We start from the raw sequence: 20,849 nt of genomic DNA, 5'->3' as shown, positions 1-20,849 counted from the left end.
TGAACCGACAGTCCAGCTGTCTCCCGGGATGCATGCTGATTGCAGGTGTAAACAACCTCCTGACGACATCCTGGTAAACGTCGCTGATGCATTTTTAATTCTAATCTATAAATGCTGAATGTAATCCCTCATTAATTGTATCTCTAATTGTATGTTCAATAATGCATACAAGAAAATGCACGTCAAAAGTTAAGAGTCAAACCACTCAGCACTGAATCGATTCTCGTATTATCCTCTTGTGACCGCAGCAACACTCAGATATTTTTCATGATGATGCTGATCTATACATTTAATTATAATATAGACTAATACCAGGGCCATAGTTTGACACACCCCCTAACTGGACGTGCAACAGGAAGACGTTAATCACAAAGTGCAAACCACTTAGAATAATGAGAATGTATTTGCCTGGACTGATTCCAATTTATTGTAATGAACTCCAATGCAAGATTCGATGAGACCGAACCTGTGCTAACCATTTGAATATACATATACATATGTCTCCATAACATACTGTAAATTATTACAAACAGGTCCTCCCTTAGATTAAAAAACAGGGACGGCCCTGTGATTCACCCTGTTGTGCCTCATCTGCTGTAAATGATTAATAACACCTGTTAATGTGCCACTTATTGCATATTGAAGATTATAAATAGCTTTAAACCTTCACAGAAAAGGAGCTGTTACTCTGATATATACTGTACACTTCATGTTGTGTGAAGAGGCACCGGTGCCAGCATGCCTAACATTTAACAGTGATTTTTCCGTAACTCCTTGCATTTACTACTACTACTGCCTCGTATTCTTGTGAGATAGTTTTCAGAATGTATACTCAAATATGTTAGAAAATTTAAAAAAAGGCTATTATAAACTCATTTTATGCACTCCTGTTACAGCGTGTTACAGTCCCCCTGTGAACAATTTAAGCACCCACTACACTGAAAAAAGCCCGCAGAGCCAGGAGATGTTTTGTCTTGTCGTATGCTCCGCCATGTCCCAAACATACATACTGATGAAGCAGAAGGGAGAAGCTTCACTTTTTCTTCAGTTCTGACTTTACTGGCTATAAGGCTTTTCCCCTTTTCCTCCCAGTGTGGAGTTCCTGCTATTGGACTGTGGAGGTTGTAGGCTGCCATGGGCTACCAGATTGACTATGTGTGACAGGGCATGGCCTCTCATCAGTACTGACTCCTAATAAGGAGCACAGCTTCCCTCACTGTCTGAGTCGTGACGCTGGAGTAGAGATCTGGTCTGAACAGCATCTGTTTAGATACTACTCTGTACACTGCATCAATGCAGCACTTATTTATATTTTAGTTACATTTTCCAATCCATATTCATAGACCAAAAGATGCTGTGAAACACTCATATCCTGTAGGGGTAAGTCTTGGGAAGCGATAGCATCCTATATAAAAGAAGCAGTGGGAGCTGCAGTTGAAGGATGATGAATAGTGCTTGAAGCTACACCTTGTGTACGTGAAACAGCACCAATTGCTTTGTTAAAGGTTAGGAACACTGACCAGCGGGGCTGGCATCACTCTGGGCTTCTATTTGGCCACTGAGGAATCACAGGAAATATTTCTTTGTGGACTGATGGACCTAAGCAATAAATCCATTTCACTGTGGCAAAGAATGATGCTGTAAAGGCCTGCAATGCCTGAAAACTGAACGCCCAATTCAATACGTCTTGATTTTCACTACATTAAATAAATGTAGTGAAGATCTGATCAAAGAGTGTGTGACCACCCCCTCACCTGCAAACAGCCCGACTGGCGGAGTGACAAACACCACTACTTTTGCTAAAAAGTAAAATGACTGAGAGGTTAGGAGAATTGTAGGAGGAGATGGTATCACTGCAGTGAGCACATGATGGATGCGAAGCCGGGAGATGAAAAGAAACAGAAATTGTAAAAGGTGGAACAGCAGTGGGTAAGGAGAGAAACGGAGTAAATCAAACTGATTCATGCATACAGTGCACAGGAGTGGGAGGCATTCTTAATCAGATCGGACTGTGCACTCCATTCAGCAAGTTGCATCAGTGAGATGCAGCAGGTTTGTCTCCCCCAAATGAAAGGTGCATAAATATCCTATGTGCCAGAGAGCTGCTGAGCAATATCCTCTTACATAAGAATCCCCCATGCATCTCTGTTGCATAAAGAGGAAGGAGGCAGCAGCTATTCTTTACCCCCCATCCCCCCAAGATAATACAGATCGTGACAATGATCAGTATTATTAACACATAGAAAAGAGCATCCCCTAAGCAATCTGCTATCTTAAATGTCTGGCATTGTTGGAGCCTGTGAAGCATGCTACCTGTTTTCACCATGAGCTGCCACAAAATCAGGCAACCAACCAACCAACCAAAGTGTGTAACTGTAGGTAATCTATCACATCAGCGGAGAGAAAGCCTCTTCCTCTCCAGGTCTCCCCTGCTGGGGCACACTTACACCAGCCAAACGCAGCAAATGCTTTGGCTGTTCCTGAACTGCACTCGGCACACTGACTGGCAATCAATCACAGTTTGGAAGTTCTTGTAAAATTCTGAAACTAAATTTTGGAGCCAAAGCAGCATAAATGGCTGATGAATGTTGTAATCTAGCTGCCTAAATTGGTTGGTTACAAACAGCCTGAGTTTTTCACTATTATTAAATGAATGAAAGACTCCTCAATACATCCTCCACACTGTGAGGACGCTGATACCAAAAACTCTAATCTACACTAAGAGGGGCCTGTATGTAATGAGTATTTATGATGAAGAACAACAGAGTATCACTTCCTAATAAGGTTTCAGCCCCTTTATAATAATCTGGATCACCGCAAACTACAAAGCACCCCTCCAGTCACCTTTCCTTCCTAACTGTCAACGTTCTTTCTCAATGTTTTGCAATGTTCTGTTTGGAAACCTTGGGTCCTGGCATTCATGCTGATGCCACATGACACACACCACCTTTCCAAACACAGTTGTGGACAAAGTACACCCTTCTCACGGGGATGGCAACTCCCCAATGCCAGTGGCCCCCCTGGCAGAACACTGCATCCTTACACACTGCAAACACTGCTCAGGAACAGATTCACAGCAACATAAGAAACAAATTAAAGAGTCCAAAGAGTTGATTGGGCTTCCAATTTCTGCAGATCCCAATCCGATTGAGCATCTGTGGGGATGTTCAAGAACAAGTCCGATTCATGGACACCCCACCCCCCAACGTACAGGACCAAAAGGATCCACTACCATTGTTCCGGTGCCAGACACCACAGGTCAGCCCCAGAGGTCTCATGACCATGCCTTGACAAGTCAGAGCTGTTTTGGTTGCACAAGGAGAATAGGCTCAATATAAAATATGTGGTTTAAATGTTGTGGCGGATTGGTGCATATGTTCTGTTGTTAGCTTTAATGTGGAGTGGGTTCATTTCTGTTTTCACAGGATGTGCAATATCAAGTAAACATAACGCCGATGGCGAGTCCCACTGTGCTTGCATGCGTGCGTTCTTGGACACTGTCTCTACTTTTAGTGTGTCACACAAATGAAGCACTTCAAGCGCCTACAGAGCACAGCAGGCAGGGGAGAATGGAAACGCGTTCATCACAACGTGCCCCTGTGGTGATACAGTTTATTTAGCCATAATGAACCTCCCAGAGAACCTGATGTAGGGAGGGCTGAAAACATTACCGCCATATATAATAACATGCTATGGTGGAGCAGAGCTGATTTTGACTCTGCTTTTAAGCTGGACGCAGAATTTTCAGCTGTCTTTCTTTTTACGGTGGTCAACTGTTTTGGGGTTGTGGGGTTATAAAACGGACTGTTTATCAAGTGGATTGATCTCCAGGACAAGTCTTTCAAAGGCACAGACTCACACCCACACCGATATTGATTGAGATGTCGTCTAATTGGTTTTGCGCCGGTGGTTTATGGCTGCCTTCTATTTGCTTTAGTGTTTTGTGGCTTGATGGCGCTTTCATTTTATAATTCATGTATTTTTTCCATATCACAATATATATTTTGAAAAATAATATCATTGCAATAGTATCAAGAAAAAAAAGAATCAGGAATACAGTCCGAATTATACTGGAGCCCACGGATTAAGGCAACAAAGTATATAAAATGACTAATGTTCCAAAAGTTCTGCTTTACTCTGTCAGCTCCATGTGAAGCGGGTGAAGCTCGTCAAACGTCTTCCTTCATCAAAAATATCAGGTTTTTTTCAGTATCTTGCAGCCCTAACATGAGCACAATACTTTGTAATGCGGTACATACAACTCCCATGACCAAATGAATGATTCAGTCAAACCTCAGAGAGACAACATGGGACAACATGTACATACGCTGGACTTACGTCTAAAAACACATTAGTCTGTCCCAGGAGAACCTCGTGCTTTGCATTATGCATGTACTACGCTGCGTACGCAAGCGCCAACAAGAACTACCTTTCAGGAATTCTGACTCAAGTTGGCACTTCTCTCGCCCTCATTTCTTAGAAGATGGTCGAAATATTTGATTCTTTTGAGATGAGAGGCATTTTGAGGAGCGATGTGGAAAAAAGAAACGACTAGGTTTTCTCAAACTCTTTCCTTGCATTGTACCCACACAATCCAAGAGCGTCTGAAGAAAACCCTGCAGCATTTATCTGACGCGAGGTGCATCAGTGGAGAAACACTCTCTTCTCAGCAGACCACTCCACTTCACCCTGCTCGAGCTTCCCCCTCTAGTTCACCTGCTGTAGTCTTCTCTCTCTCTCTCTCCTCTCCAACCATCTCCCGTGTCTTCTCTCTTACCTTGCCTCAATTTTTTCTTTCGCTTCTTATCATTTCCCTCCGCCATCTCTTTTCTTTCCTACCCCACCGGCCGTGGTTATTTTGCTCTCATTCAGAGCACGTTCAGCGTCCAGTCCTTGAGATAGGAATTAAGGGAGCAAGACTGCGGCTGGGGAGACAGTCAAAGGGTGTGGGCCAGGGACATGTGGCGTTGGGTGGGATGTGGAGAGACGGGGGGCTGAGGACATAATCCCTCTGTCCTCAGCCATGGGAAAGCTCTCCCACAAATTCTTTTTTTTTTTAAAGCGGCTATCTGGTCAAGACGGAAGCACAAGGGGGAGACGATATCTGACTCCAGCTGTGCATTAAATTCTTACATTTCTAAATCTTCGTCTACCTTTCTCACACTCACGTTTTTATATTGCTGTTTTTTCTCTCTGTACATCTCTCTGTCTCTCTCTCTCTCTCCGTCTCTCTTGTTTTCTCCCTGTCTTCCTGGAGTCTCAGCAACAGTCCCATGTCATGTCACACTAGTAGCAAGATCAGGTTCCACACTATTGGAAACTGGACACGACACACCCACTGCACCTCCACCCCGTGATCCTCCGCCTCACACACTCACACACACACACAAACAAAATAACACCTGCAAATAGATTAAAGATGCCCAGCACCTTCTATTGACAGCACTGAGTGCAAATCACCACGTAAACAAAGCAGGCACTCAGGGTTTTATGAAAATACTGTATGAAAATCTGCTCCGCATGCAAATGTGTGAACGTGCTCAAGTGATGGAAATACGTTGCGGGTTTACGGCACGTTCTAATACCTTCATCGCCTCAGTCAATTGTCTCACATCCTCCAGAATGGAATACTCTTGGAGGAAAAGAGCGCTCAGAAACTGCTGCTCGTTGTCTTGATGCTCAATACACCAACATGCAGAAGAAGTAGAAAAACACATCAGCCTGCAGACATGAGTAGCCTACCAAAAAGAGAAACAGTAGAGACAGACAGACAGCATTGTGTACATGTATACCCGTGCTGCTTTGTGTGTGTGTGTGGCGTGTGTGGTGTGTGTGAGTGTGTGTGGTGTGTGGTGTGTATACCTACAGTGAGGCTTCGTCCCGCAGCTGAGAGAGGCAGCGCAAACATCCAGACACTGAACACGCTCCACTGTACTACTGCTGCTGCTGCTGCTGCTGGCTTACTCTCCTATGTGTGAGACACACACACACACACACACACACGCCAGCTCACTCAGCACCTTGCTCACACACACACACAGCAAAGGGCAACCAGCTGTGAGGTTCCTGCATACCCCACAAGCAGTCGCTCAGCCTCACAACTGTGCAGACTGCTCTCTCTCTCTCTCTCTCTCTCTCTCTCTCTCTCTCTCCCTCCCTCTCTCGCTCTCCCTCTCTCTCACATGCTGTCACTCACAGACACACAACTGTGCCGACGTGCTCAGTGTGGATCGACTAATCTGCTCAAACGGAACAAAATCTAAAAAAGTTAACGGGGCCACAGCCAGGAAAACTGGCCACCAGCTGCTGCCCCAAACATCTGCAGATGTTTAGCCAGCTAGTGAGCTGGTTTTATCCCAGACAATCCTCTCAGCTGGACATTTGATTTGAAGATTACATATCCTCTTTTATTGAACAATGTAACAAAGAGTCTGCGATGGAAAGTACTAAGAGAGCGCGGTAGCAGGAAAAATGAGGTGAAAGGTGAGGTGAATTACTGAGACGGAGAAAGAATTGATGGGCGGGGGATGTCAGCAGCAGTGGCACTAAAAAACTGGACCATGCAGTCTACAAACTGAACATCAAGAACACTTCTACCAGGGATCGAACCAGCAACCCCCACCACATAAAGCTGCCAACCTCCTCAAGCGTCTTTTTCATTTTCCATCCCATTCATTTTCATTTGCTGTATTTTGGCATTGTAACTATCGTCAAGCCCATACACAATTAGACCTTTTCTCAGCTCTGTGTGACCAATTAGGCCTGACTGACATTTCCTTCACTCTCCAGTCCTGTCTTTGATGCAGCTATAGGGTAAGTGAAACTATCCCCAGTGTTTTCCGCGGGATTAATGAGTCAATTAATTGAAAAACAACTTAAATTAGCTACCATTACTGTATTACTGCAGTTTAAACCTGAGCTGTACGAAAAAATAAAATTTGGGGAATTGGGTCACCTCATGTGGTAGTCGCAACACAGTTGCGAAACTGCAATGTACTCCTTTGGGGCATCTCTGACTGTCAACGTCAGATCCACTAAAAGTGCTCGGTTTTGCCACTGACAAGCTGAGGTTATTACTCTAAGTGTCTGACAGCATGACGGAAACATTCCTACAGAGTCAGACATTGTAACGGTATAGCATAAGTCCCTCTCAGGGAGAAGCTTCGCTCTGACATTTCGGACGATGACTTGTTGCCTAATCTTGATTGACGAAATCAGCTAAATATTGAGCCATGGCTTTTGAAATAAATTCTTGCTGGCAGTTCTTAAGGTAAACTCCTCACTTCTCGCTAGATTTCAGAGAGAAACTTCTCCTTAAGCACAACTTGGGCTCCTGTTCACAATAATGATCTCACCATTTGAAAAAATAATCGATGTAATGTTGTCACTGGAGCTGTGTCACGGCTGCCGGCCGAGGTGATCGAAAGGACCAATTCCTAAACAGTTTGTAAGTATGAATAATTTATACAGCAATATATGTAAGCATAGGGCCCCGGTTTAAAAATACCATCATTCCCCTTTAACAAGTGAAACCACATATAAACAATACACAAATCCTTTTCAGTCAGCTGGATCGATTTTTTTCCAATTCAGCCGCTTGTAATTACGGTCCAAACAGCGGCACATAAATGCAGAGTTCAGTGACATTTTCTGTTTCACAACATAGCACCATCCACCAACCTGACTGTGGGCTTAATCAACCACAGCAGATGACAAAACCAGTGTGGGAGTGCGAGGCTGGATTAGTCATAAAACCCACAACCCTAAAAAAAAACTGCTGATGTTGCACAAAATCCTGTCACCACAAAACTTCACGCAATTTTCCTATACTCGCCTCCCTCAATATAAACTTCTGCTAAAGTCATCCTTCCTTCCACTGTTTGAAAACCTAATAAGCTACTTTCCCTGCTGCTGTTTGTTAGAGCGTTGAAGAAGTAATTTGGCTGACTTCTGGTGGTGTGCGACCCCTTCACACACCGCAACAGACATGTGAAGAGCAGGTAAAAAAACCCGGCAAACTGCAACAATCATTTCTTCATTGCTGAACAATACACGGGCTGAACTTTCCCTCTGAAACCAATTACCACCGACACTGGAGCCACCGCTTTCCTGCTGAGTGGGCACTTCCCCCACAGGACATCATGAGGTAGTGCAGAGGTAGCGCAGGTTTTTCACTTTGCTGTCCAATGATTTCACTCATTTATTTGTTGGACAGTGTACAATTATGTTTTGCACCAGATACAGCAAAAAAAAGCTAAGTTCTATCTGCTGTCCCTGGGAGTTGTCCCAACAATTGCATGACGAAAAACTGCCTTTAATGAGGCTTTTTACTTACACTATTCAGCCGATAAACAACATGGACACTGGGGGGATATCATACAAGATGAATGTGCACAATCTGTGCGTGCATATTTCATGTTGGAGACATCCCTGCATCCTTTGCTCTTAACGGTATCATTTATTCTCCTCTTGAGTACATATGTAAGCTGTGAATAATGTAAAAGCCAGTCTCTGCTTCTTTACTTCTTTCTCTCTGTCAGTCCTGTCTGCCGTGCTTTTTCAGCCTGCCAGCTATTCATTTCCCTCATACGGCGGGCTGCTCCTTGCCTGGAGCTATCAGTCCGCGGGAAAAACACGCAGTCCGCCCCTGGAAGAAAATGTGGAAAGGTTCACTTTAGGAGTCGGGGGCAAAAAAAAGTGTTTTGGTGAAGTGAAGCATAAAAGAGCTGAAAGGTGAACCAGCGGGACATAGAGGAGGAAGAGGAGATGAGATGGCAGATACAGGAAACAATAGGAAAAACACATTTTGACAGCAGCATAGGGTGAAACAATAGAGCAGATATGAAAAAAAACACCAGTAAATACTAGAATGATACAGCAAAGGGGGGGCTGAAATGTAAAAAAAAAAAAAAGGCTCTCGTTACAGACAGAACATACATCTCTGGCCTTTTTTCTGTGACATCTTGCAGATCTCTTTGCATTTAAGAGGGATAAAACAGGGCGCTTGCCAGGCCAGACAGGGGGCACGACAGCAGGGAGGTGCCACTCCGCTTCCTGGCACCGACTGCCCTGCAGAGTCACGACAAAAACACAGTCGAGGCACAGAGAGGGAGTGTGCGTGTGTGTGTGTCTGACAGTGTATCCATGTGTGTGAGGGAGAGAGAGAGAGAGAGAGAGAGAGAGAGAGTGTATGTTCTTATATTACAACAGAGTCAGACGGCAGGACACGACAGCTGTCCCTTTCATGTGTGGTGCTGCATGAGGCTTGTTCGGCGCTGTCTGTCAGCAGGTCTTATGGCTTCGAGTTCAATCCAACACAGCGCACCTCATCCTCGTAGCCTATAGCCGTGCAGAACAAATGAAACTGAAAATCACTCCGATCTCTCAAGTAAAAACGCAGCAACAACAACAGAGTGGTTCCGATGCCTCAGTGCACTCGTTAATAAAGCACATTTCTCCTTAAGCCACAGCAATTCTGACAGGTTCAGAAATTATACAACCAACACCAGTGGCACTCAGAGAAAAACGACTGCATGTACCGTACAATATGTGCATTTGCACATTCACGTGGCCTATATTTATTTAGAGAACATGTGGCGAAGCTACAGTGTGTACAGCTTCATGCTTGTGCAAACACCGAAACCTTCCAGCACTGATCCTGAGGCGACAAAACAAGTGTCTTTACACATGCCAGTGTACAGTCTAGATGTGAGCTTGTTGTTTTTCTGCGCACACTCACGCTGGTGCACACATGTATATGCGATAAACAAACACACCCATGCCATGTCTCCATCCTCGCCTGAATCTCCCGTGCTGGCATGTCAACACCACCGAACCCTGGAGTGTGCACCATCTGCCTGCTCATTACTCACCACACATCACGGAGCATGAGCACACAAACACACACACACACACACACATAAACACACGAGTATGCACGGCACAACATCAGTACAACACATAGTGCATACTTGCACAGACAACACTTCAGCCATAAATCCTAAATGACATGAGTGACAGTGCAGCTGACAGAAGCTCTCCAAAGCCTCTGCAAGCGTCTCCTCTCCCATCATTCTCTTACTGCTGCAGCACAGGCTTTATCAGTGCGGGAAGTGGCATGGTGGACTCAGCGAGCAGGCAGACAGATGGGCAGGGGGAGAAGTGGATCAGATAGAGAGAGAGAGGCAGGCAGACAAGTCCACACAGACAAAAAGGATATCTTAAGTGTTTCCTCCACATCCATACATACATTTTTATATTTTTAATCTAGATAACAAAGAAAAAAAAAAAAAAAAAACAGAAACAAGCATACAAACCTGGGCATAGAAGTTTACCTTTAGTCATTATTAAATATCTCAATGTAAACAATATTGCCACAATCACTTATAGGAAACTAAGACCAACCAGGTCGGACACCCTGCCGCCACTGCTGCACAACAATTACAGAGAAAACACTGGTCTTATTTATTTTTAAGCTGGTGACATTTACTCTAGACTTCAAATCAATAATCAATTAAGTAAATGTAGTAGCCACCAGGAGTGGGCTCTGCATACAATTATAGGGATCAACCAATCTCTATACACGCAGGAAACAGGGGAGCTCACCGCAGGTCGCTTTGGTACAGGTGGCAGGTCCTTAACCCAACTCCTGCCCCTTTTATAATTAATGTTCCTGATATACTTTCACTGCTCATCTATTCCCTTTCTCTTCTCTTCTCTTCTCTTCTCTTCTCTTCTCTTCTCTTCTCTTGTGCATCTGAAGTCTGTGTTTTTTGACGGTTCAGCTCTTAGAACCAGTGTGTGTATGTGCTGGTGTGTCTGTGTGTGTGTGTGTGTATGTGTGTGAGCCTTGAATCTTCTGAATGTTCACCCACACACTCATTGTTCATTATGCATCCTTCTCTTGAATCTGTGTACACAGTAGAAATATATGATGACTGTGAATACCCTGCTCAAAAATGATGACTGAAAAAGGCATGGGTGCGAAAGATGAGCATAGTAGAGATTTAAATATAAGATGATCATACAATAGGGATGCCCGAGCCCACTCCAACTCTTCCTGATAGAATATTCCAACTCGCTGCATCTGCCAGTTCTGAGGGCCAAACCCCCACCGGCGCCAAGGAGGCCAAGGACTGCTGTGGCACCACAGACTGAGTCACTATCCGGCCATGAGTGAATGAATAGTAGACACACTCAAAATTAGAATGATATTAACGTAGAAACTGACGTTAATGTAGGTCGGTCACACAATGGCCGATACTCGAACGGCTTAATATGTCACTGTCGACCCGATATTGATCCAGTGGATCAGATTGGTCGCTGTTTTTTCATTCATAGATATATGTATATATGTACTCCTACTGTTTATATTCCTCTAGAGGAAACTACAGCAGAAGTTCTTCTTTGCCTGGTGTTAATATGTCTGCCTGTGGACAGATCTTGGAGGCGCAAGGTTTAAATGAAGGCTGAGTTCAATGATGAGCATGGTGCAACCCTCATGCAATGATGTGGTAATGACTACTGAGAAGTCACAGTCTGTCGGTCTCTAGTTCATTTGTCTTTATCTATTATCATTATTTTATTGATTAAAATAGCCATTAGCTACAAACATACCTAACATGTAGACATGGGACGATATGAAAATTTCATGTCGCGATTATCCAGTCCAACATAATTGCCATTCCCAATTATATCCTGATCGTCTAAATATTCTTAAAACTTTAAAATAAAAACTAAAATTGCACTCAATCGTACTTGAAACACCTAAACATTACATTTCGTCAAGAAACAAATATTTCATTGCACCACTGATGGGACACATGCTTTTTCTTTTGTGAAAAACAATAACGGTAATCCTAAATTACAAGGTCTGTCTGCACAAATAAAGGATAATAAATTGATGGTAACCTTATCTCCCTTTCTTGGTTTTTCATTTTGAATCCACAGTATTTACTCACATCCGATTTAACTTATCAAAGCCATGCTGATAGACGTTGGTAATGCAAAACAACTCAGGAAACCGATACAGGACTGTGCATCAAGTTAGTCATGTGAGGATATTTAAGATTATCCCGATTTACGATTATCCTGATAATAACAATTCACAAAGGTCAATTTATTGTGAGCATTTGTAATCACGACCCGCAATAAAATCTTTTATTGTCCTATACCTCGTGATGTGATCATGATCATTTAAAAGAATATATATGTTTAGGGCTGTAAGTCTCTTTCTGAGATCTAAGATATCTCCTCCTCTACACTGGCTTGTAACAGCTGCAACAAAAAGCCAAAAGCATCACAACAGACAGGCCTTAGTTGTGATGTAAAAAACTGCCGGTGGCACTAATTAGAGACAAGCCTCAGCATCACTAATAAAGAGCATGAGGATGTCCAAAAAAAAGTGTAAACAGAGGCAGCTTCACAAATGCAAAGCATGGTAGTAGAACAAGGACAGCAGACAAAGGTTGAAACAAAACGGAACTAAGTAGAAATTATTAAAAAAAGGGAAACACAGCAGAAGTGACTAAATGGAAAGAGCATAGGGGTAGATGACAGGATTTAAGTCAGAGGAAAGGGGAAGAGATGCTGCCTGTGATGTACAAAGGGCATAGTCAGGTTAAAAGCTGAAAGGACCCAGTGGCTGCCAGCAGAGGAGGCACACACTGGGAGCCCGGCCAGGTACAGCGTACCTCCCCTGGGACAATCACTGCTTCCCCTGGATCTATAAATGGATTCATCTCCCTGCTCAGTTTCCTTTTGTCTCTGCCCATGTCTCTTTCTTTCCCTCTCTCCCATCCTCCACCCCTCCTTGACTTTGCTTGCTTCATCACTTCAATACTTCTACTACTGTCACCCTCCTAACTTTCTCGGTTACGTGCCCAACCCTCTGTCTGCCCTTTGTCTCCCCTCAAGTTTGACTTGTCAGTATCCTCAGAGAGCCTCTGCTTCAGTCAGATTGCCAATTGGTCACCCCAATTAGAGGACATAAGTGAAGGAACGCTGTGACCTTTATGTAATTGGTGGAACCGAACCTGTATTTGTCACTCTGAGCCGCCTCAAGTAATTTGATGCTGGGTTCCTGAATAAACACACAATGTATTACAATACTGTTTTGTGTGAACTGAACAATAAGTGAACTGATGTCGAAGCTCAAGTTGAACTTTTCTGTTTGGGTGGGTTGCAGGTGACTGTAATTTGAGTGGCAGCAAAAGGCAACAGAGGTCATGACCTCATTAAAACAAAGCTTATTCTGAGTTCCAAATCACATAGGCAGCTGTCTTGTAGTTGTAAATGTGTCTGTGGCTTGAATGACTCCTTGAACATTACACTGCTAAGTTTAAAAAAAAAAAATGATTTAACACAATTATGGAGTCTCATTATAACATGGCATCATTTCTGAAATGAATCTAAAAACCAAATGAGGTTGTCCGTGGACTAAATTTAATGCGAACTGCACATTTTTTCATTCTTATTAGATTCTTTGCCCCGGCTGGACTCTGAATCACACTTTGTCCCTTTTTAATTAATTTGTCAAGTTACTGCAAATGCATCGTGGCTGAGCTTTGCACATGAGCTCAGCTCATCCACCGATGTTGTACACCCCAGACTTTTCTAACAGAGCTAACGCTGCAATGTTCAACTGGGGCAGCAACTTTGATGTCTGCATAAAATGTCTTTAATGTATGATTCATCTGAGGACAAACAGAGACAGACCCATCTGCATCCATCCACCCAACAACTAAAAAGTAATTTAATCAAAAAATAAATACAGCCACACATTGAGATGGCTATAACGATTAACTCAAGTGCATTTAAGAGTATGGGAAAACTAGCTAGCCAAGCGAGCAGAGGAGCTAAAGGTACCAGAAAAACGGTTGGAACATGCAGCTTTTCTACACCTCAAATATTGCAACTTCCAATATAATCTTTATTTTTATATGATTAGTGGTTAAATAACCTCCAGTGTGAAAAGAATTTAAATAGACATACGTTAAATGGTAATATCGCAATGTTTTCAGGCTATATTGTGTAACACTATATAGCATTTATCTTTTTCTTTTTTTTTTTTCAAATCTACCTAAGAGCAATTCATAAATGCATGGACTGGTCGATAAAATCAAATATCACAATATTTTTGATCGAAAACTTCGATATCGTTATTGCAACAAAATTGTAGAGATGACTGTCGGTGCTGCCACAAAATATTTACACAATGAGATTTTTCATAAAAAATCGGCAGCGATGAACACATATTGATTAAGTGGATGAAGGCAAGTACTAGAAAGAGTAGAACAGTCTGGTAATGTCAGGAAATTGCATCATCTTACTGTACTGCAGCCTTTAAAACATTTACAATCAACTTAACCCACTGACCCTTTATGGGATTGCAGTTCTTGTTACCTATTGGATTACCAAATCTCAGACAGATGAATAACCGCCAACTATAACATACGCTATAGTATGACTAAATTATTCAGGGCGCTCCTGTGTTTCTATTTGAGGTCATCAAATTGACAAAAATAATTTATGAAACGATTACAACAATACCTCCGCCCACTTTACTGCGGGTGCAATGTATTACTGTCTGCTGGCCTACTGTCACTAGAGAGGACGATATCTGACTCGTATTTGAGGATTTCTTCCTGTGTAAATGTGTAAATACTTTGACTGTGAGCTATGGACCTCCACCAAAGCTGCTATGGAAATAGCTCTGCGTGGCACCACAATATCTATATTTGCAACAGACCCCAAAATACCTAAATTCGCGGGTTATCCACGAACAACAGAAATAAACACTAGCGAACAGATATAGACACGGAAATGCAGCATTTATCATCACGGCCACTCCAAAAGTTTTCAGGTGGGAAAGGCTTTTCCGTGAACAACCCAGGAGTCTTCCCCCCACACAATGCGTCATCACAGCAGCCTACACTCCAGACCTGGAGGGAGGCGCACACTTGAGACCTCAGCCATTGTAGTAGCAAACCTTGCAGGTTCACCCAGTGATTCATCCTCTTTCATCAGAACAACACCCACATGCAGTCATACCTCAACACATGGTTCTATTAAAACCCCTGTTCCCTTTAAAATCACCCTTGTGAATTCTTCAATAATAATAATAAAAAAAAAAAATCTGGTTCTGCAAGAGACTTCATGATGAAAACTGTCCTTGCCCCAGGCTGCTGAAGTTTAATAATAGGGACCTTCTTACTCATCTACACAGTTTACATTAGCTCTGCGCTGACTCTCCCTCTTGTATGATTAGTTAGTAAGGTCTTGGCCAAATTAGTCCGAGGAGGATTTTAATGAGGTACTGGTGCAGCCAAGCCGGCTTTTTACTATGAATCCGGAAGATCACTTCATGTTATCATACAGAATGCAACACAGTAAAAAAAAGAAAGATATCGTCACAGAATATTTCATCAAAAAATGAGATAAAACTGATTTGTCCTGATGGGAAAACTGAAAAAGAGAATAAATGAGTTTGAGCAGCAGGAGAGATTTTCTGATTAAAGCTTGTAAAGGGACAGATAGACGGTGATGAACTGATGGCTGACAGAAAGTAACATTCCCTGACACTTCTGACCACACTGTCAAGCAACAATAATTAAAAAAAACACAAAACAATTAGAAAAGCTCACTCACTCTCACTCACTCTTTACAGATGGTAAACGGTCACAGATTTCTGTCACAAAAATGTCTTATTAAGGTGATGGGCACCATTCTGATCAGTCCACGTGGTTGCATTGTCATCATCACGTGAATCCTCGCATCTGTTTTCAGCATTTCTGCGAGAGAAATCAACACGTCTCAAAATGAGGGTCGGATTGTATGCGTGAGCACGCGCAGACACAGGACAGACTGTGCGGTTTTACTTTAGTCGTGAGTCCAGATTTACATAGTATCATCCACTGCGTACACAAACAAACAGCTCCATTTGTGCTGCGTGACATCCATCCATATTAATGTGCCTATTTCTGAGATGTACGGGTGCATGACTCACACACAAGGACATGAAAAGAACAAAAAAGGCTGGGTGGGGTGTGCGTGCTGTGTCTGTGGTGAGCAGCGAGGTAATGACCAGTAATGAGAAACATGTCACAATCCAGAAAAGTCTCTCAGGTGTGCAATCGGCAGTCACTTACTGTTTGAATGTGTTGAAACAAAGAGCGCATGAATCTAAAAGTCAAACTCTGATCCAACCGAGAGGAACACAAATCAGATTCTTTCTCACTGATGTTTATTTTATTTGAGGGTTGGAAGTTGGCTGCATGTGGGATCAGTTTACAGTGCAGACATTATATGAAAAAACTACATTCTAGTATTGCGTAAAGAGTGAAAATTATGTTAATTTCTTTGTTATAAATCCAGCAATCTCACATGACACTCACCCCTGATTCCGTGGAGCTCATGGATGATGGTGCTTACAGTCCCAGCGTCTCTCACAGCAAAATAATACGGTCAGAGGACTGAGAGAGACAGAGAGTTAATGGGATATGTGTGTCATGGAGGACTATATTAGCTGGTGTGTCAGCAGCAGATGTGCTCGCAAATGGGAACAGGAATTCTCGCCTAAGCTCACAGATTCAGAGGTCACAGGAGAGGGTGGACCACTCTTGTGTCAGACCAATGAATAAACACACTTGTGGATGAACGTGCCTCCCACCAAGCGCCTCCCAAGATGAAAATGAACACGACCCTCCTCACACCTCTTAGTATAGACCTTTACAAGTCGGGAATGCTCCCCAACATCTCCGCTTTTAGTCCTTGAGATGGAGAAGCAAGCAAAATACTAAGAGATGCTGATAAGACAAAGACCGAATGATAAAAAATATATCAATAAAAGAGGTGAGCAAACAAGGAGAGGTCGAGATAAACACTGGAACAAGGTGAAATGAAAAGAAATGCTGTGACATGACGAGCCTTTTTATAGCGCTCCGTCGTTATCGTCACTTAGAAATAGCAGCCACCTGTTGGAGGTGGAGACTCCAGCGCAGCACAGAGTGGCTGGCAGGCCTCCAGTGGGAATTGGAAAAATAAGCCGGATTTACACACCCTACCACTATTTGTCACGTGTTGTTTCTATAAATTCCTCATTATGTTAAGATTAAAAATAGCAAGCCGTAAGCAATAATACAAACATGTTGTTGTCGATAGGGCAACTGTTTTTGTTTATGTGTGTGAGAATGTTAAGCGTGAGAACGACGGAATAAAAAGGGCATAAACGGAAATTGTGCGCATTGATGTGGGGATAAAAATGGAAAGATACACCATATTTTGCTGTAATGATTTAAAATCTCATGACAAAACATGAAACAACATAAACAACACAATAATAGTGTGCCTAATACACCATTATGTGGCATGATATAACCTTACATTAACATTACACTAGATTACATAAGGAAAATCCACATCATATATATATATATATATATATTCTTTATTATTGTTATTATTTGTTTGTTTAAAATTTAAGCATGATTTAAATGCTCTAGGATGTCGCATGGCAACACAGTTCTGGTGAAGATGTTGCATAGCTCTATGAATTTCAAATTTATACACAAGAAAAAACAAGTTTTGTGCAGCTACATAAAGAAAAGACGACGTGAGGAGAGACTTAAGTTACTGAGGTAAGTCTATTTAGCGGGACATTCTTATGAAAAACAAGCGCATGATGTTATTATTCAAGAGTGTAGTGAAGAAAATGATACAGTGGCAGTCAATATTGCATGTGCAGAGCAAACTAACCGTCAAACTGTCTGTACAGAAAAGTATAAACACTACTCAAAATAAGTTATATTGAGATATTCCAGTGTTTCACTTGATTGTTTTGTTTTATGTTTTATGACTATTTTGGGTCCCCACAAATAATGCAAAACGTTTCATTAGACTTTTATTGCATATCCATGCACATGCAGCTATGCACCCATATCCCAAAATCCCTCAGTAATTTTGATTAGTGTATAAAGTGTGCTTTAAATATCCTGGCATACATATAACAGAGATTATGTAAAGCTTTTTTGGTTAAAGTGAATGACTGTTAAATATTTTTCTTCAGGAGCTTTTTTCAAAATAGTATTGCATAATTGGTCCATGAAGAAAGATATACTACCCACCAACTGTGTGAGCTGGTGTTTGCTTCAGCTTCAGCCTTTGCAATTGCTTAATGTACACAGCTGGAGGGCGTTATCTCATTTACTGTGGCCACTAACCAACACAATGTTTTTATAATCACATTGCTAATCAACTCAGAGCTATAACAAACATTTATCTCACTTTACTGTTATAAACACTGATATGTCCCCTTTAAATACATAGTTCCTGGGCCTAAGAATTTCTGTTGCTAGGCAACACTTAAACAGGCAGGGATTCACTGAATTTTGGAAATCAGGAGGGAAATATGAATGTCAGTAATTGCTCTTAATCTTAAAGAGGAGAGAATGGCGCTGTACACTGTAACTCAATATTATAATAATCTGTCAGTTTTTATTTAAATATCCTGTATAATCTTTTGTTTATTTTTCACCTTGGTTACACAAATAACCCTCACTTAAAGTTTTTGTTTACAAGCTAAGCCTGTTGTCTTAGCTACAGGGTTGTGTATTACTATCTGTATTATCAGTGTCAGTCCGGTTAAAGTTTTATCAAAAGTTAATCCACACCAATTTAAATTCCAGAATGACCATGTCTCTTATTTTTCCACAGCAAACTTGGGGAAGAGCATGATGGCAAATCCTTGTGGAAAGGAACGTCTGGGTTTCTCTATTTTCAGGTACAATTTTCTTTTTTGGGGGGGCAAAAGTTAAACATATGTTTGTGTTGCACTAAAGATGCATCGATCAACAGGCCATGGACCAGAATCAGACGGTTTTCAGCATGACTTTTGGAAAAGTAAAAACATTTGAGCCGAGGATTACAAATTGCGTGTGCACTTTCAGGACCAGAGCAGCAAACTTTTTTCTGCACACATGCCAACAGAGTATAACAGTATACACTAAATAAAATCATATAAGAGGGAGCTAAAATGTACTTAAACACTCAGTTACAGGCCGTTAAAATAGCTTACAAAGAGTTGTGTTTATTAGTTATATAAATCTCGGTGTGAAGGTGAAAAAAAAATCAGAATTTTGAATCAACCAAGAAAAATTCATATCTACATTTTGATTTATCTAACACAAAGCGTAAATGCAATTCTAGCAATTGCTTCTGAAACATTTATCAATACAGAAACAACCTATATTAGTTAAATCTGTTTTCTTTTAACTGTCCTTTGTCTTAATCACTGCTCAGGAGTCGACAACAGGCAGCAAAGGACCGGAGGTTCTGCATCACATGGATCAACAGGATGGTGAATAAAGAGGTGGAGAAGCGATCCGCAGAGTTGCGTTCAGAATTCTTTCTCATGAGTCTTGACCTGTTCGAGATGGTGGATGAGAATCACGCACAATGGCTTGAGGCGATGGTCCAAGTATTAAGGGAGAGTTCCCTACATCACATCACAGTGGACAGAGACTGGAAGACATCAAATTGGCTAAGGCAAATGGAGGAAGGAAACTGCGAGGAGGAGGAGGCAGAACCACTGAACCAGGGGACAAAATGTGTGCTTTTGAAAAAAATGGTGTTGAGGACTTTCTCAGATGTCTTCACTGATGGTGACTCCAGTGAAAGTGAAACCAGTGACGTTTCTCCTGGCGGTGACAGTAAAACCAGTAGCAGTGAAACCAGTGACAGCTCCCCTAACAGTGAGACCAGTGACAGTAAAACCAGTAGCTGTGAAACCAGTGACGACTCCCCTAACAGTAATACCAGTGGCAGTAAAACCTGTAGCAGTGAAACCATTGACGGCTCCCCTAACAGTGACGCCATTGACAGTAAAACCTGTGGCAGTGAAAACAGTAGCAGTGAAACCATTGACGGCTCCCCTAACAGTAACACCAGTGACGGTAAAACCAGTGGCAGTGAAACCAGTGATGTCTCCCCTGGCTGTGACACCAGCTCACAACCAGCAGAATCGGATCAACAGGAAAACCAAACTGGCACCAGCCAGTTGATGAGGAAAGAAGAGGAGAAAATCTCAAAGAATCCCTTTCGCCAAAATCCCGGCTCCATGACCAGCGAGGGTGAGGGGGAAAGAGTCCTGATGAATGGCACAAACGAGGAGGAGGCTTTGTTGATGGAGAGAGAGTGGAAGGAATGGATGGATGAACAGGAAATGAGAGGAAATGTAAAGACATTTGGCCACCAGAATGCTGAGGAACGGGGAGGGGCAGCACCTCCAACACCAGAGAAAGCAACGAAGAACAAAAACGTAAGAGGAGTGGGCACCGTAAAGAAAATTAAGTCTTATCTCGGCGACCTTTTCCATCCTCATATGTATCATAAATGGGAGAGGTTTGAAGATGAAGACTGAAAGACTCAATTCAACCAGAAAATTCCTTATACACCTTTCTGTCATCCAAGGATCTGAGAATGTGAATTGCTATGTTGAGTAAATAAAGAATTGTGCATAACAAGTATGATCTCCAGTTCTAATAGACTGAAAAAGACCATTTCACCTGCCCCTGAACTGTGGAGGTGCTGCAGTGTATATCAGCGTGATTTATGAGTTATTTAGTAGCATAAAACCACCTGTCCGCATCCCACTCACAAATAAAAATGACTTGCTACATTATGTACTTTGAGCAGGGCTGTGCGGTGTGGTCAAAACATCGTGTCGTGATTATTTTGGCATGTTGCTGTTGCGCTATGATTCTCAGTCAGTGGGAATGATTATTTTTGCATGACAGTTGAATCTTTACTGAAGGAACTTTTAAAACCATGACGATGTGACATTTGTTGGTGTC

General features: G+C 42.2%; 2 protein-coding genes across 11 annotated transcripts in view; one reads left to right on the top strand and one right to left on the bottom strand.

Moving 5' to 3' along the window:
* The window catches only part of mctp1a (multiple C2 domains, transmembrane 1a), a 149,707-nt gene that overhangs the window by 111,820 nt on the left and 17,038 nt on the right, over positions 1–20,849 (bottom strand). The window contains exons 1-2 of one of the 10 annotated variants that reach the window (XM_030417208.1): positions 5,867–6,098; positions 5,586–5,738 (exon numbers count right to left, since the gene is read on the bottom strand). The exons of 7 other annotated variants lie outside the window; for them this stretch is intronic. In XM_030417208.1, the coding sequence (XP_030273068.1) occupies positions 5,586–5,738; positions 5,867–5,908 (195 nt within the window). In that variant the 5' untranslated portion in view covers positions 5,909–6,098. Of the gene's footprint in view, positions 1–5,585; positions 5,739–5,866; positions 6,099–10,605; positions 10,933–20,849 lie in introns of those variants that run through there. 2 more of the 10 variants (XM_030417211.1, XM_030417209.1) reach the window with 2 other exon arrangements.
* Positions 17,512–20,520, top strand: LOC115581803 (dentin sialophosphoprotein-like). Its single transcript, XM_030417213.1, has 3 exons — positions 17,512–17,636; positions 18,712–18,778; positions 19,297–20,520. Exons 2-3 carry the CDS (start codon positions 18,729–18,731, stop codon positions 20,414–20,416), a joined length of 1,170 nt encoding a protein of 389 aa, XP_030273073.1. The 5' UTR covers positions 17,512–17,636; positions 18,712–18,728; the 3' UTR covers positions 20,417–20,520.

This window comes from Sparus aurata, chromosome 5 (genome assembly GCF_900880675.1).
Source record: "Sparus aurata chromosome 5, fSpaAur1.1, whole genome shotgun sequence".
NCBI classification, from domain to species: Eukaryota; Metazoa; Chordata; class Actinopteri; order Spariformes; family Sparidae; genus Sparus; species Sparus aurata.
This window is presented reverse-complemented; position numbering and strand designations above follow the sequence as displayed.

Coding starts and splice junctions, on each gene's coding strand:
- LOC115581803 (XM_030417213.1), top strand. CDS start 18,729: ATGATGGCAAATCCTTGTGGAAAGGAACGTCTGGGTTTCTCTATTTTC. Junction 18,779..19,296: donor CTGGGTTTCTCTATTTTCAG/GTACAATTTTCT, acceptor ATCACTGCTCAG/GAGTCGACAACAGGCAGCAA.